Source organism: Etheostoma cragini, chromosome 12 (genome assembly GCF_013103735.1).
Source record: "Etheostoma cragini isolate CJK2018 chromosome 12, CSU_Ecrag_1.0, whole genome shotgun sequence".
NCBI lineage: Eukaryota > Metazoa > Chordata > Actinopteri > Perciformes > Percidae > Etheostoma > Etheostoma cragini.
This window is the reverse complement of record NC_048418.1, coordinates 7,771,456-7,784,949: the sequence shown is the minus strand read 5'-3', so window position 1 is coordinate 7,784,949 and position 13,494 is coordinate 7,771,456. Positions and strand designations below refer to the sequence as shown.

The 13,494-nt window shown below is 40.5% G+C and overlaps 1 protein-coding gene across 2 annotated transcripts; it reads left to right on the top strand.

The window, feature by feature from the left end:
- Positions 1-10,077: 10,077 nt before the first annotated feature.
- Positions 10,078-12,768, top strand: LOC117954287. 2 transcript variants are annotated; one of them, XM_034887967.1, is made up of 3 exons: positions 10,078-10,356; positions 11,451-11,635; positions 12,037-12,768. In XM_034887967.1, the coding sequence occupies exons 1-3, from the start codon at positions 10,285-10,287 to the stop codon at positions 12,551-12,553; spliced, it is 774 nt and encodes a 257-aa protein (XP_034743858.1). In that variant the 5' UTR covers positions 10,078-10,284; the 3' UTR covers positions 12,554-12,768. The 2 variants fall into 2 exon arrangements, with proteins under 2 accessions (XP_034743858.1, XP_034743857.1); XM_034887966.1 differs by having other exon boundaries at positions 10,078-10,397.
- Positions 12,769-13,494: the final 726 nt, after the last annotated feature.

Sequence of the window (13,494 nt, the reverse complement as noted above, 5' to 3'; positions counted from 1 at the left end):
GTGTCTTCAAATCCATGAGTGTTGCCCTCTCTCTTCAACAAATGTACACATCTAGTGCCAAAAGCTTGACATAATGTTTATCTTTTGTGAACCTGCCCTGACCCACTCCATTAAACCATCCGTGGTGCAAGATTTTCTCAAAGATAGTTTTGCTCGAAAGTAATAGAGGCAGCATGCTGAGTATATTTTAGTATTCACCAGACCAACAAATGGCACAGTCCTTTGCTTTTTCACAGTTTTAGCCAGTAGGGATTCAAAGAGGCTTTCTTGATCAGCAGTGCTTAACATTCTAATGATGAAATCCTTTTCATGTGGTTGGGAGAAAAATAATGTTGGTGTGTTTTCACACCGCAGTTCAACCCCTATTATTTGTGATGTAATTACCCTGTGTGATCTACAAACACATCTGATGAACTCTGCAGCAATGCTGTGGTTGCTCTGAAGCAATGCCTTCTTTCTTGTGTACCCTCTACACACACACACACACACACACACACACACACACACACACACACACACACACACAAATCAAACCAGCATCCTCTTTCCAGCTACAATTGTTGCAACTGTGTGATGAGAAAATACATCATTTCAGTGGCAACAGTTACAATAATCTTCTTCTTCAGTCTTCTTCAGCAGTCTTTTTTTTAATGTGAGAGCTATTCCTACTGGTGGTTTGGTCTGGCTATTTAGGGGGAAAACATGTATAATCAATTTGTAGTTTTTGTAAAAACTCTTGAGTTAAAAGGTGTTTGAAGCAAAAGAAAAAAAATTCTGACCTGGTTCATTTCTTCTAGAAAAGCTGTTCTTCAGAAAGTTTGACCTATCTGCTCCTTTAGTCAACTTGAAGCCTGTCATAGAGTGTGATGCTACATCACATCATTGGCAATAGTCCCTGAGGTCTATTGTCCTTTCCCTGACAGATGGCGGGATGCTAAGAGGAAGCGCGGCATAACCCTCTAAATGCCCTGGCTGATAAGTGACCTCATTACATCTCCACCGGGCATGTTTTTCTCATTCTCAGAACACCATGATGATGCTTGGCTCCCGGGAGACCTTGGCTTTTTAGCCATGCCAAGTGTTTGGACTTTCTGAGAGTTTTTCTTTACTCGGCTCATGTCACACAAGGGTTTTCCAGGAGTATTGCTATCAGCTAGTTGTCTGCAAGGATATTTGTCGCTTGCAAATGTTCTGTTTGAGTGGACTGAAAAAAAAGTGAGGCAAAGGTAGCAGACTTTAAACATTTTACACAAGTCTCCTCCATCTGCCCCTTTACTCATCCTCACACAATACACACAAAAACCCCTCATAAAAAACCTCTCAAAACCTTAATATTAGCCATTATGTGTTGTGTCTGTGCCCAGCAGTACTCAGACTTGGGGTTACAGTGCTGCAGCTGTAAGTAATTCTCTCTCTGTTTCTCTTTTTCCCTCCTTCTCTCCTCATCCTCCCCTGTGTCTGGAGAATGTAAACATCAAGAGGGAAGCCAAATCTCTGCCATCACAACCTTTCTTACAGCTGGAGACAGGGCTGCACTGACCGGGAGTCTGATCCTAGATGTACACAGAGGGTAAAGTGTGATTAGTGTTTAGATTTTGATGCTGCAACAGTTTGTTGATCGTTTAACCCTATCCTGGAGCTTTCTTTTTAAATCAACATTTCAGCGATCCATCTCATTTGGATGACATCCCTTGAAGTGTTTGCCATGGAAGTCACACCATGAATGCAGAGCTAACAATCAAAACCATTCCTTCTTCTTGTAAACTTTTATTCCTGGTGGCTTAAGGATGATGACACTGGCCAGTCGATTGGTAAGTCAAAAATACTTAGTCCCAAAGCACAATATCTCAACAGAAACATCTGGGTTTTAGACAAGATGGTTGTTGTGTATTTGACGTTACAATCATCAAGCAACTTTAAGCAAGCCACTTCCATAAAATCTCTAAACACACACTAGCATGTTACTTGAAGCTCTTTAAAAGCCATTTCTCACAGAAACCCCCATTCCCTGCAACCCAAAGACGCATACCCCCACTAACCCCTAACCTCTCAAACTGATTTCCAACCCCAAAATCCCAAGGCCATTTCCCCCCTCTTATTTCTTTCTCTGCTGAAGAATTTGAACAAATTACCTCCATGTGTGTCTGAAGGAGCCCCATGGGAAAGGAGCCAAAAAGAATATACTGCTGACAGAACACAAACATTGACTTCATCAAACATCACAAGCAGCGTGCTCTGATGCTCTCCATATGCTCACCTGGCATCAGCAGCCATTAACTGACAGCACAGCAACATCTCGCCAGTGAGGCTCTTTATCTTTTTGTGCCACATGTCATTTAGTATCTAAGATGAGGAGGTGGATGGAGGTTGGTCATGCTGGTTGCTTATCACTAATGAGGTAACATTTCAACGTATAGAGGAGGGTATGTTTTTCCTCAGGCCATGATAAGGTGATCGAATGATAATAAAGATTCAGTGTGTCAATCACGTGTAAATGTTTCATACTCATAATCTAACAAAGGTGAACGAAATCCCAGAACCCCTCTAAAGGGCCTCATGTGTTTTCAGTTAGTAACCAGAGAAACAGCAATGGGGGAAGCATGGGACAGGACAGAAAAATACAGAAAAAAAAACAAAAAGGAGCAGAGCAGTAAGACGGGGTATAACTTTCACTGAGTGATTCATTTGAAATCCCAGGTACCACACTCGTTCTAACTGAAACCTGTATTTCTTTTGGCACCTGGCCAGAGACTTTTGACCTTGTACACTTTCTTTCTCATGTCACTCGGCAGGCGCTTGGTTTTGACCTTAGAAGCAATGAATACATGTCTCTGGAGAAATATCACTTGCAGAAGGCCTTTGTGGGAGAAAAATCATCCAATCAACAACAGCTGTATTTTACACAATCATCAATGTGTCTGGAGCTGTAGCTGTCCTTCAATGCTGACCTCCATCATAAGGAATGTGTGATTCACCAGGGGAGGAGAACTCTGGTCCTATTTAACTAACTCCAAGCTGCACTATGACAGAGCTACAGGTTGATCCAGAGGAATCCTCCTCCCCAGGCATCTCTAACACCATACTGTGCACACAGAGAGCGAGGGGGAGATATCATCAAGGATTTGGCATCAACAGTCTTTCTGAGTAGAAGCGGAGCAATGCAATTGCAGGGGGATTAATTGTGTAGCATTCCATTTGGATCCACTACTAGCTGTTTGACGTGTTGTTTAATGGCGATTAGAGAGCAGAATCAAAAATTCCAACAAGCCAGGTGACGTAAGACTGAAGCACTGTCGAACAGAGCTACTGCTTGGTCGTGTCCACTAGTGTTGTTTTTAAATGTCTTTGACGGCAATGCTAAGTTGTGATTTTGACTGATCATATAAAAACTTTCATCTATAATGTGGCAGAAAATATTGTACCAAATCACACTCTAATGCTGGCTTGGCAACATATTTAGTAACACTAGCTGTTGACAGTTGCAGCAGGCAGCTGTTTTGAGTTAAAAAGTTCTATAAACCGAATGCGTTCTACATGCTCAGCGGCAACGGCAGACAGGCAATGAAATGACAAACTGATGAACATAGTGGTGCATTTAGCAGCTAAAGAAAAGAGCCAGGTATTTCCCTCAAGAGTTAATGGAAAGCATAACAGAACTAATAGGAAAGTGACCATTGGACTCAGGCTACATTTGTCAGATGGGCATTAATCTCTAAACAGATATCTGCATATGAATGCAAGATATGTTGGTAACGGGACAACAGTTGGATATCCAAAGCATTCTGGTTTCCATTTGTGTGACCAATTCATGTTTTAGCAGGCTTTGGTTGCATGCAGGTAAACAGGAACCTCCGAAATGTTGGCCCCAGAGGATAATCGTCATCAGACTGATAGCTGATGGGTTCCAAGATTAAAGGGACACTCACCAGACTCTCCCTATGTCTGCAAGATGTGTAAATAGATTGTTTGCTTTGTTCACCATTACACCTTTAATATTGTGTTTACAGCTTAGCTTGTTGCACTACTCCCAAGTGACCAAAAATCAATTAATGCAGATTAAAAAAAGAAAAAAGGAACGGGATGAATGTATACGGATGTTCAGGATTGATTAAAACACTCTTCCTGTGGTATCAGTATTGAAATAGATCAATAATCCATAATTCTAACTGTTTATAAATGCCTACATGGCCAGGTACCGGGTTATTTACAGAGTGAGGGCAGCATAGGTATAGTACTGGGCATGGTGAAACGTTTGAATCTAAATCCTTTCGTGTGGGGGCTAAAACTTGGAAAAGATGACGGGACATTTTTGAAATCTATTATACTGTAGTTGCACAGGTGTAAAAACCTTTTATTTAGTGAAATGGGAAGAGGACAGATGAATGTATTTTAGTAAATATGTAGAATTTGGTCTGTAATGCAGCAGGAGCACAGCTGTCTTTGTTGCTATAGTAAGATTTATTGCAGTAGAAACCAAATAAGGAAGAAATTAGGCTGTGCCAGGGAGGCACTTTTCTAAGGAAGGATAGGATGTGAGGGGTTTATAAACCTCTTCTTTTTGGCACCGGGTGCTTTAGCTCCTCTTGACCTGGGGCGATGGAGACGCCAGCGTGATGCCTGGCCATTCTCCTGGGCTCTGAGAGGAAAATCCTGTTTAACGTCTCCACAAAAACATTCCCTGGGGTTATTTTTTCAGGAATGTTAATGTGCTTAGAATCTACTGGCCCCTGTGGCCTCTGACATAGGCTCCTCTGGGCTTTCCTATCAAGGTTTCGATCAGGCACAGCACAAGCTCTTTGGTGCCGCTGCCATCTGTTTAAACAACAAAGATTGATGCATCAGGAATCTGTGGATGACCCTGCAGTCAGACTGCACAGCCTATCTGTTTTGCCTTAGTGCATTTACACAATGTGCAATTTATTTTTTGCTTCAGTTTCCCATTGCAATATGCAAGTTGGAAGATGTTGCAAGCCTTTCAGTGGAAATTAATGGACTTCTCTGTAAGCGTCACAGGCACTGTGAACAGTGTATTTGCGTGTTTTCTCAGCTCCAGGATGTGTGCTTTATGTCATGGTTTGAACAAACACAATACATTTATAGGCTGTAAATGGACCTCTCCATACATATGAGATCCATTACTTGTCCACACTCATCAAGTCTCTCTGTAGATTACTAAATGAAAACACATGCGCAGAGCAGCATGATCACCTCACAAAAAATTCACAAGCGGTTGGGTTACTGATTTACTGTTTCTCCTTTCAATTAGGTGTAGCTCCTAAAAGGAAATTATATTTGTGCAGCAAATATGAAGCTACAGCTAGCAGCCGAATAACTTAGCTTAACATAAAAACTGGAAACAAGGGACAACAGCTGGAGTGGCCCCGACCAACAAAATCCACCTACCAGCACCTCCAAAGCCGCCATGTTTCATGTGTACTGTACATTTGACATGTGAATATATCCACACTTGAGAGCTTATTTTTCTTGGTAAATGTGTGATTTCTGGCATAATTGTGCTGTAAAGTTCAGGGATCCCCTCCCTCCCTCCCTGATTTGCTTTGTTTCCATATGAGGGTCTTTCCACAGACCATGTGAACCTGAAGGATTTCCTGGCCCACTGGCCTCAGTTGTTAGGCTGTTTTTCTGACCCTTGTCTCAATGCATGCAAACACATGCCACGCTTCAGGCAATTCACCGGGGAATGTAGGCTACACCATGAGGATGGCAAAACAGCTTTTCCTATTTTCCCATTAATATGGTCTCTGTGTACAAGAGACTAAAGGAGACATTCAATCCACATGAGTGAATGTGGTTTCATTTTCATTTCTCTGCTCTTCCCATTTCAGGTGGTTTGGCAAAAAAACCTACGGTAACTTCCCTAATAACCCCCCCGCATCCTCTTTATGATTCATAGTAAATCACACTTAATTGTACTGACAGATGCTGTAAAATCCTATCTGCTCACAATGCTGGCCTTTTAATGACATCCACAATTTGACCATTTTTGTATGTTTATGCAAGTTTATGATTTCCCTAAAACTGGAAGTAAGAGGCCCCTACTCGTAAAAAACATAACTGTTTCTGTGTGTAACATTTTAATGCTTACCCTCTACCTCATGTAATGCTGACACCATGGTCACTTCACACTGCCCTGAAAACACTTGCTCATACGTGGGTAGTTTTACAGCTCTCCCCTGGGGTCGCAGTCACCTGATTATTTTATCCACCCGTCAATTCAACTTCCCACTCGCTTTTTCAAGGAAATTACAAGAATGTTGTGTCAAGTACAGTATGACATATTTACTGTCAGTAGTATGCCTCTCTGATGAAGTCATAGAATGTGCTAAGAGCAGTCAAGCACGTTTGTCAAGAAACTTGGAGACTTGATGGCTAAAGCTCTCCTATAAAATTACAGAAAACATATTCTTTATGATTCCCAAGTAAATGAGATGACCTCAGAGTGTTGACTTAAGGCTCATATTTCAGGGTAGCCTCATCAGGGAAACTTTATCTGTACGCTTAAGACAACAGAGCTAATAAATGAAATCCCAGAGTTGCAAAAAATCAGGCATGATTGTTCAACCTCTGAGAATGTCGTCAAATACCTCCCTGCTTAAAAATGGTGAGTGCCTGCTGCCATCTACAGGCCTCTTTGGAGGAAACATGCTTGTTTTATTCTAGTTGGCTGACATCATTAAAAGCTTTTAAATCATAAACATTATCAACAGCTGTAACAATACATTAACAAATGGTTTTGGATCTATTCATGTGTACAGTCATGTATTATCTTAAAGCAAGTGCTGTAACAAAAGTATTTTCAAGCATATATGTATATTTCAACAAAATCCCTTCTTACAGTCGTTCATTCAGCTAGAAGGACTTATAACTCCAGTGTCGTACTGGTTTCCACAGAGCAGCTCCAGTAAAATCAACCGGGGGATTCTGTTGCACTCTTGAGATTTAAGAGTTACTGTGACTGGACTTTATGGGGCTCTGAACTGTGGAGAAATCCCACTGAGGGAGGTGAGGCTATAGCCGAGTAATTATTCATTTTAAAATAACACTTGTAAGATCAAGATTCATTCTTAAAACATGGTTCTACCTTACTTGTATACTGTATTTTGTTGCAGGCAAAAGAGATGCTCTCTTATTTGTTGTGGTGCTGAAATGAAGATATTAAGTAACTGTGAGTATGTGTGTGAAACATATACTAAATCATGTTATAGTATTTGCAAATGTTAATCACATCCTCTATAAAAGAGCAATGATTGAGCTTGCTGATTTTCAGACAAAGCAACTTGGCTGATAGCAGCATTCCCTTCAGCAGGTCTGTGTTGCAGCAGTGTCCGTCTCCCTCTAACAGGGGCCAGTGGTAAAACCCTCCATGATGTTTTTCTTTCTGTCTCAAGCTGCCTTCCACTGTCTGTCTTTTCTTTTAACGTAAAATGAATGTTTCTGCTGAGGTCTCAGCTTAATTTTATGAAGCATCATATACTTCTTTTCAGTCATGCATTCAGCAAGCTGCTACTTTTGTCATGCTACTTTTTCTAAGGCTGCTACTGCATCCTCAATGTGTATTATATACTATTCATATTATACACTATTATACATTAGACCTTAAACAGTGAACCTAATGCACAGCAACTGGTCCTATCCCTTTGTGAGGATGATGGCAGCTCCCATAATATTACAGTTGCCCTGATTTTGAAAGCATCAATATGGGGGCAAGATTGCAGATGGATAAAAATAAATCATCTATTTAAGTGGGTGGCAGATGTTAAATTCCTCGTAGCTTATTCAGCCCATCTCTGTGTCTGAAAGTGGGCTGTGTAACTATACAGAACAGTTTTTTCTGTAGAGTATCTTTGGAAAGTCTTAAGCGCTTACACACTGCAAAGTATACAAATTGAACATATTTTATAACACAAAATGTCTCAAAAAATGTTTGTACATGGCAATTAAATGTACTCATATTTTGGACAGTGTGCCCAGCACCTGCATCTACTGTATCTGTCCCAAATATGGAAAAAGAGTAATTTGTCTTACTCTTTTTATTTTTTTCTCACAAATCACATTTATTAGTGCTCTGGGTCAGTATTTTTACATTTTAAAACATAAAACCTTTATCACCAGAATGCTCACATACAACAAACATAATGAATGAACAAACACACAAAAAAACGAATATTACTTTCTTGGTTTGGGCAGTGAATATAGTTAGTAGTATATAATTATGCTACGTAATTTCATTTCATGATTTTACCAGTATAAGCCAGATCCACTTGGTTTTAATAACTTAAGTTAAAAATACTCATGTGTTAAATAGGATAGTTTCAATGTAAACTAGCATTGTTGTGAGCAAAGTAACTGGAACTTTATTACTTTATAACTTTATTACTTTGTTAGAACAAAATGTTTCTTATGAAAAGTAAGAGAAGAGCAATTTTTTTGATTGACAGTTAACATTAGTTAACTGTCATAGCCTTGTTACATTCTGTAGTCCTATGCGATCTTAGTTCAGGATGAGGGGGAATGCAATCCTCTTTGTTGACAAAATTACCCAAACGCTTGTCCCTTGTTAACCTGCCGTCCCCCCTCTCCTGGCCCTAGGCCCTAAAAGTTACCAGTGTTAAAAGGGGTTAAAGGTTAAAAAAAAGGAACTTGCTCACGTTTTTGTTGTCCAATAACAGGACTTCTTTGTCATGGCATCAGAACCTAAATTGTTCCATCCCTGGACTTAGGTTAACCCTGGGTTGGCATTGTGCGTGTGAAAGGAGGCTGAATCATCCCAGGGTCAACTCATGGCCCAGGATCAAGAACAAGCAGTGAGAAATGGGCTTAAGGCTACCTGATAAGGCATAGTTCGATTAATACATGTTACTATTATGAATTTGTATTCAATTTATGTCTAAAATCTGTTATGCATTATAACATAGACTACATTACATGGACATGTCTTTAAGCATGCTGCCTGTATCTCATTGTAATGAGGACATTGGTGGGTTGATCCCAGGGCAGGACAGTTACTCATGGAGAGATTTCGTCTGTAAACTAATTTATTAATATAATTTATTCAATTAGTCAGTTTATAGTTTATGATGGTAATATTTAATAGCCATAGATGATATTTAATCATGATCTACTGCACTATTCAAACCCTGCACTATTCACTTTGGCACTATCACCACTGTACACAGTCTACCATAGTACATTATACCTTATCATGGTCATTGCACTTCTGTGAGTAATTTTTATTTGTATTCCTATGTATGTGTAATATACATGTGTATATAAGTGTTTGTTGTGTTATGGTTGTCTTGCAACTGAATACTTAAAGATTCATTCAGAATGAACAAAGTATCTATCTATCTATCTATCTATCTATCTATCTATCTATCTATCTATCTATCTATCTATCTATCTATCTATCTATCTATCTATCTATTAATCTATCTATCTATCTATCTATCTATCTATCTATCTATCTATCTATCTATCTATCTATCTATCTATCTATCTATCTAGCCCCTAGCATGCATTACATTTTACATGCTTAAAATACATGCTATAACCACAGGTTTGCCGGCTTTATTTAAAATCGGATTACATAATGTTAAGCATAATCAAATACAGCTAAGTTAAAGACGGTGATTTAACAGATTTAGAATATGTGGGCTATGAATGTGCGCACAGGTGTTACTGGAGCCTCTCCATGTGACTGCTTCTGTGAAACTCCAACCATTGTTTGAAGACTACACAAAGCATTTCCACTTTCTAGCATGCATTCCCGGCTACATACCATCAGTACCTCTGTAGCATGAATGGTGACAGCAGTCAGCAGGACAGGTGATGCTCTTCCACACTTCCAGCGTTTTCATGGCGCGTCATGCGCCTGTGTAGCACGTTTGTCGCTTATCGTTTATTGTGGAGTGTTCAGGAATAACGTGTGGGACTTTGCTGTAAGTCGAGCAGTGTGAAAGTTTTATTGGTTTATGTGCGTGTGTGTGTATGTGTGTGTGTGTGCGTCCGCGCGTGAAATCCCGCAAGGGGGGGGGGGGGGGGGGGGGGGGGGGGGGGGGGGGTTACACTTCTCACAGTGGAAAGCTGAAGTGCCCTTTACGCACAGGCTCTCGTCCATCTAAAGCCACGGTCGGAAGACTTGGAAACAATTACTGCGCGGTAGTATGGCAGAGGAAATCCTCAACGATTCCTTCCTAGATCTGACAGAAGTGGAAAACAAGGTTGGCAGTAAAACACCGGAAAGTCTTCTGATTTGGATGAGGGATGCTGCGGACTGCGAAGATGGTTGGAGGTCTGATGTGGTCGACAGGGGAGACCGCAGCTCTGCCTTCGCCAGTAGCTTTTCTGACAAAATGAGCAACTTAAAACAAGATATGGTAACAAGAATCCTGTTTTCTTATCCGCTATACATCTATCACATTGATGACACTATATGTATGCTATGAGTTTTCTAGAAGAACAAAATTTGACTTAGCAGAGTGTGAACTGCCTGAATGTAGCCTATGTGCGCATCTTTCATGTTTAGGCAAAACCACAACTTGCACAACTTGTTGAGGAATAACTTCCCTCATATTCTGATGACACGTTTTTCTCTAGAAGAGTTACGTTCTGATCCGCTTCACCTGCTTATTTGTTATTTGTAATGACAGATACTGTCACCTGTCTCCGCCACACCCTTCACCTGGCTTTTCTATTTCATTCACCTCCATTCACTTTACACATTCTAATTGGATTCCTTTGCTCATTCTCTGAGTACCAATTGTACCTCACATTTGTTCCTCCCTCATTCTTTTCTGTTTGTTTGTTTTTTTCTTTAGCTTGTATAGTCAAATGAGCACAGGCAGGGGCTGTGGGAATTAAATATTAATGTCCGGGGGCCCTTGAGAGCGTTTAAATCCACAGCTTTGTCAGCTCTCCTGATACATAGTCTATACCTGCAGTGCGCACACACACACACACACACACACACACACACACACACACACACACACACACACACATGCACACACTTTATTTTCACTTACACTTGCTCCATGAACTCTTTGTAACAGCAACACAGACAGTCCGCTGCCCCACACCACACCTCACCACACACACACACAGACCCACATACACACACAAACCCACGTACACACCCCATCCCTATCCCTACCCCCCACCGACCTGACTGCCTCTGGGACCTTATTTTTGTTCTTTCATCTCCCACCCCCAGTCACCTAAAAAAATCCCTTCAGTGACTACATGTACTGTGTGTTGTCCTGTGCATCATTATGATCATTGTGTTTTTTGTGTTGTATTCTGTTTTTTTCTCCTTCTCATGCTGTGTCGGATGCTGGTAACTTTAATTTCCTTGCGGAAGTCATCCCAAAGGGATTGACAAAGCTAAGTCTGAGTCTAAGTCTAAGTGCTCGCTCCTCACTATTATGCAGAGGTGGCTCCGTTCTGCCGATGTAAGGATCCTGCGCCAGCTGGTGGCGGTGCACGATGGTATCGAGGCCATGCGTTGGATGATGGAGGAGCGGGGTGCCCTAGCCAGCCATGGCAGCAGCTTAACAGGCAGCCTGAGCAGCCTGGTGACAGTGGAGGAGCAAGGGCCCTTGATGTCCTCCTGCAGGTATAGTACAGTATTTGGCAGGTGTAAGCTACAGAAAACCTTTTGTCACTGAAAATGGGCGCTTATTTTTTATGTTACCCAGGTTACATTAAGACCAACATCTTCCCAAAGTATTGGTGTAGTATGCAGGAGAATTATCACGATGGGCATTTGCATTGCAGAAAGTGTGACAATGTCTGTCCAGATAAAAGTGCTGTAAACACAAAATGTTTTCGGATTTCAACCAAACTCGTTTTATGTCACATTTAGAGTTAAACAATTGGCATTTATTCAGCGGTGATGAGAAGATGTGTCTGGCAATGTGAGACTACATTTGTTATATTCATCAGTGTTCTGAAGAGTATTTAACAGTGAATTTTGAGGATATATGTGGCTTAGTATTTCCACCATTGCTCCCACAGAGAAAGCCAGAGTCCGACTCAGGATTTGACTGAAACCACCTCTGGTGAAGAATCAGCAGATCACCCACCTCACACTGGGGATGGTGATTCAAACAACAAGAGCTACTTTGACAGAATCCCTGAGTCTTCTGATGCAAGACCCCTTCGTCCTTCCAGGCATGGGGGGCCATCATCTAGTGCTGCCAGCGGTTTTGTTAGTGCCAAATTACAAAAGTCACAACCACAGGACTCAGGTGTAGCTCCACTAAATGACATCAAAGATGGTGCTAACAGCATTAGAAGAGCTCTTATGAGATCTAACAGGACAAGAAGAGTAGTGAAAGCGGACAATGGTAGTTTTTCCCTCACTAAACAGTCAGGGGAGACACATACAGAGCATCAAACTCAGGAGACTTTCAGATCGTTTCAGCACAATAAGGTAGAGGAAGAGAGGGTCCATAGTAGAGAGACGGCTTTGCTGGCCTATGATGCTCAGTGGTGCTGGGTGGAGTCCCAGGACGATGTGATGTTTCTATGATCTTCTATATGCATAATTTAAATTTATGATATTTGGTTTGAAGCTTTTCCCTTCAACAGTTTAAAATGCACTTTGACACCGATGAACAAATGATGAATGATGCTTAAAGATAAACATTTTACTGCCTCTTTCTCCCTACTCTTTGGCTTTTGATTAGGATGTATGCTGTTTGATGTGTGTTTTTAAGGAGTTCCAAAAGACAAGAAAAAAAAACTTTTGTTAAAATTAAAAGAAATCACAAATATGAAGAGGCTCCAAAAGATAATGAGAATGTTATATATTTATACAGTGAGTGTTTAACTAGGGAGTAGTGTTGCAGAGTTAAACTATTTTCTGTCTTTTTCATTCAATTGCATTTCATTGAAATGATCTCATTCAAAAAACAAGAATGGCTGTCTATACTTTCTTGTAATTTTTTTTCATATAGTGTCCAGTCTCTTTGAATTCTTTCACATGTATGGATATAAGGCAACAGTTAAGCTTTGTGGATTTTAAAAATGATGCTGCAATTGTGTATTTTGTTGTGCTTAAATTGTTATGAAATGATGAGCTTAACATGTTAACTGTTGGTAATAAACAAGTCTTTATTGATGATCTTTGTTGTCTCTTAACCCAAACACCAGAGAAGTTTAAATATGCTGAATGAATGTGTAATTTCGGTCTTAGTCTTGGTGAAATAATTCCTAATCAAAACATACACATTGAAATGAAGCGTTGTTCCTTTAGGCCAGTGTAGCCTTCATTGGTTCTTTGTTGCTGGGTCTTAAATTGTAAACATTATATCGACTAATGTATTCAATTAAAGTAAATTAAATTTTGTCAAATCATAACAGGAGTTATCTCAGCACACTTCACAGATAGAGTAGGTCTAGACCCCACTCTCTAATTTACAAAGACCCAACAATACATGCCATACCCAAAGCATTTGGTGCATTACGTTT

What these genes read in the sequence shown, in the direction of transcription:
- LOC117954287 (XM_034887966.1), top strand. Translation starts at nt 10,185, where the DNA reads ATGGCAGAGGAAATCCTCAACGATTCCTTCCTAGATCTGACAGAAGTG. An exon ending in GCAACTTAAAACAAGATATG is followed by an intron (nt 10,398 to 11,450) that starts GTAACAAGAATC and finishes ACTATTATGCAG; the next exon opens with AGGTGGCTCCGTTCTGCCGA. An exon ending in CCCTTGATGTCCTCCTGCAG is followed by an intron (nt 11,636 to 12,036) that starts GTATAGTACAGT and finishes TTGCTCCCACAG; the next exon opens with AGAAAGCCAGAGTCCGACTC.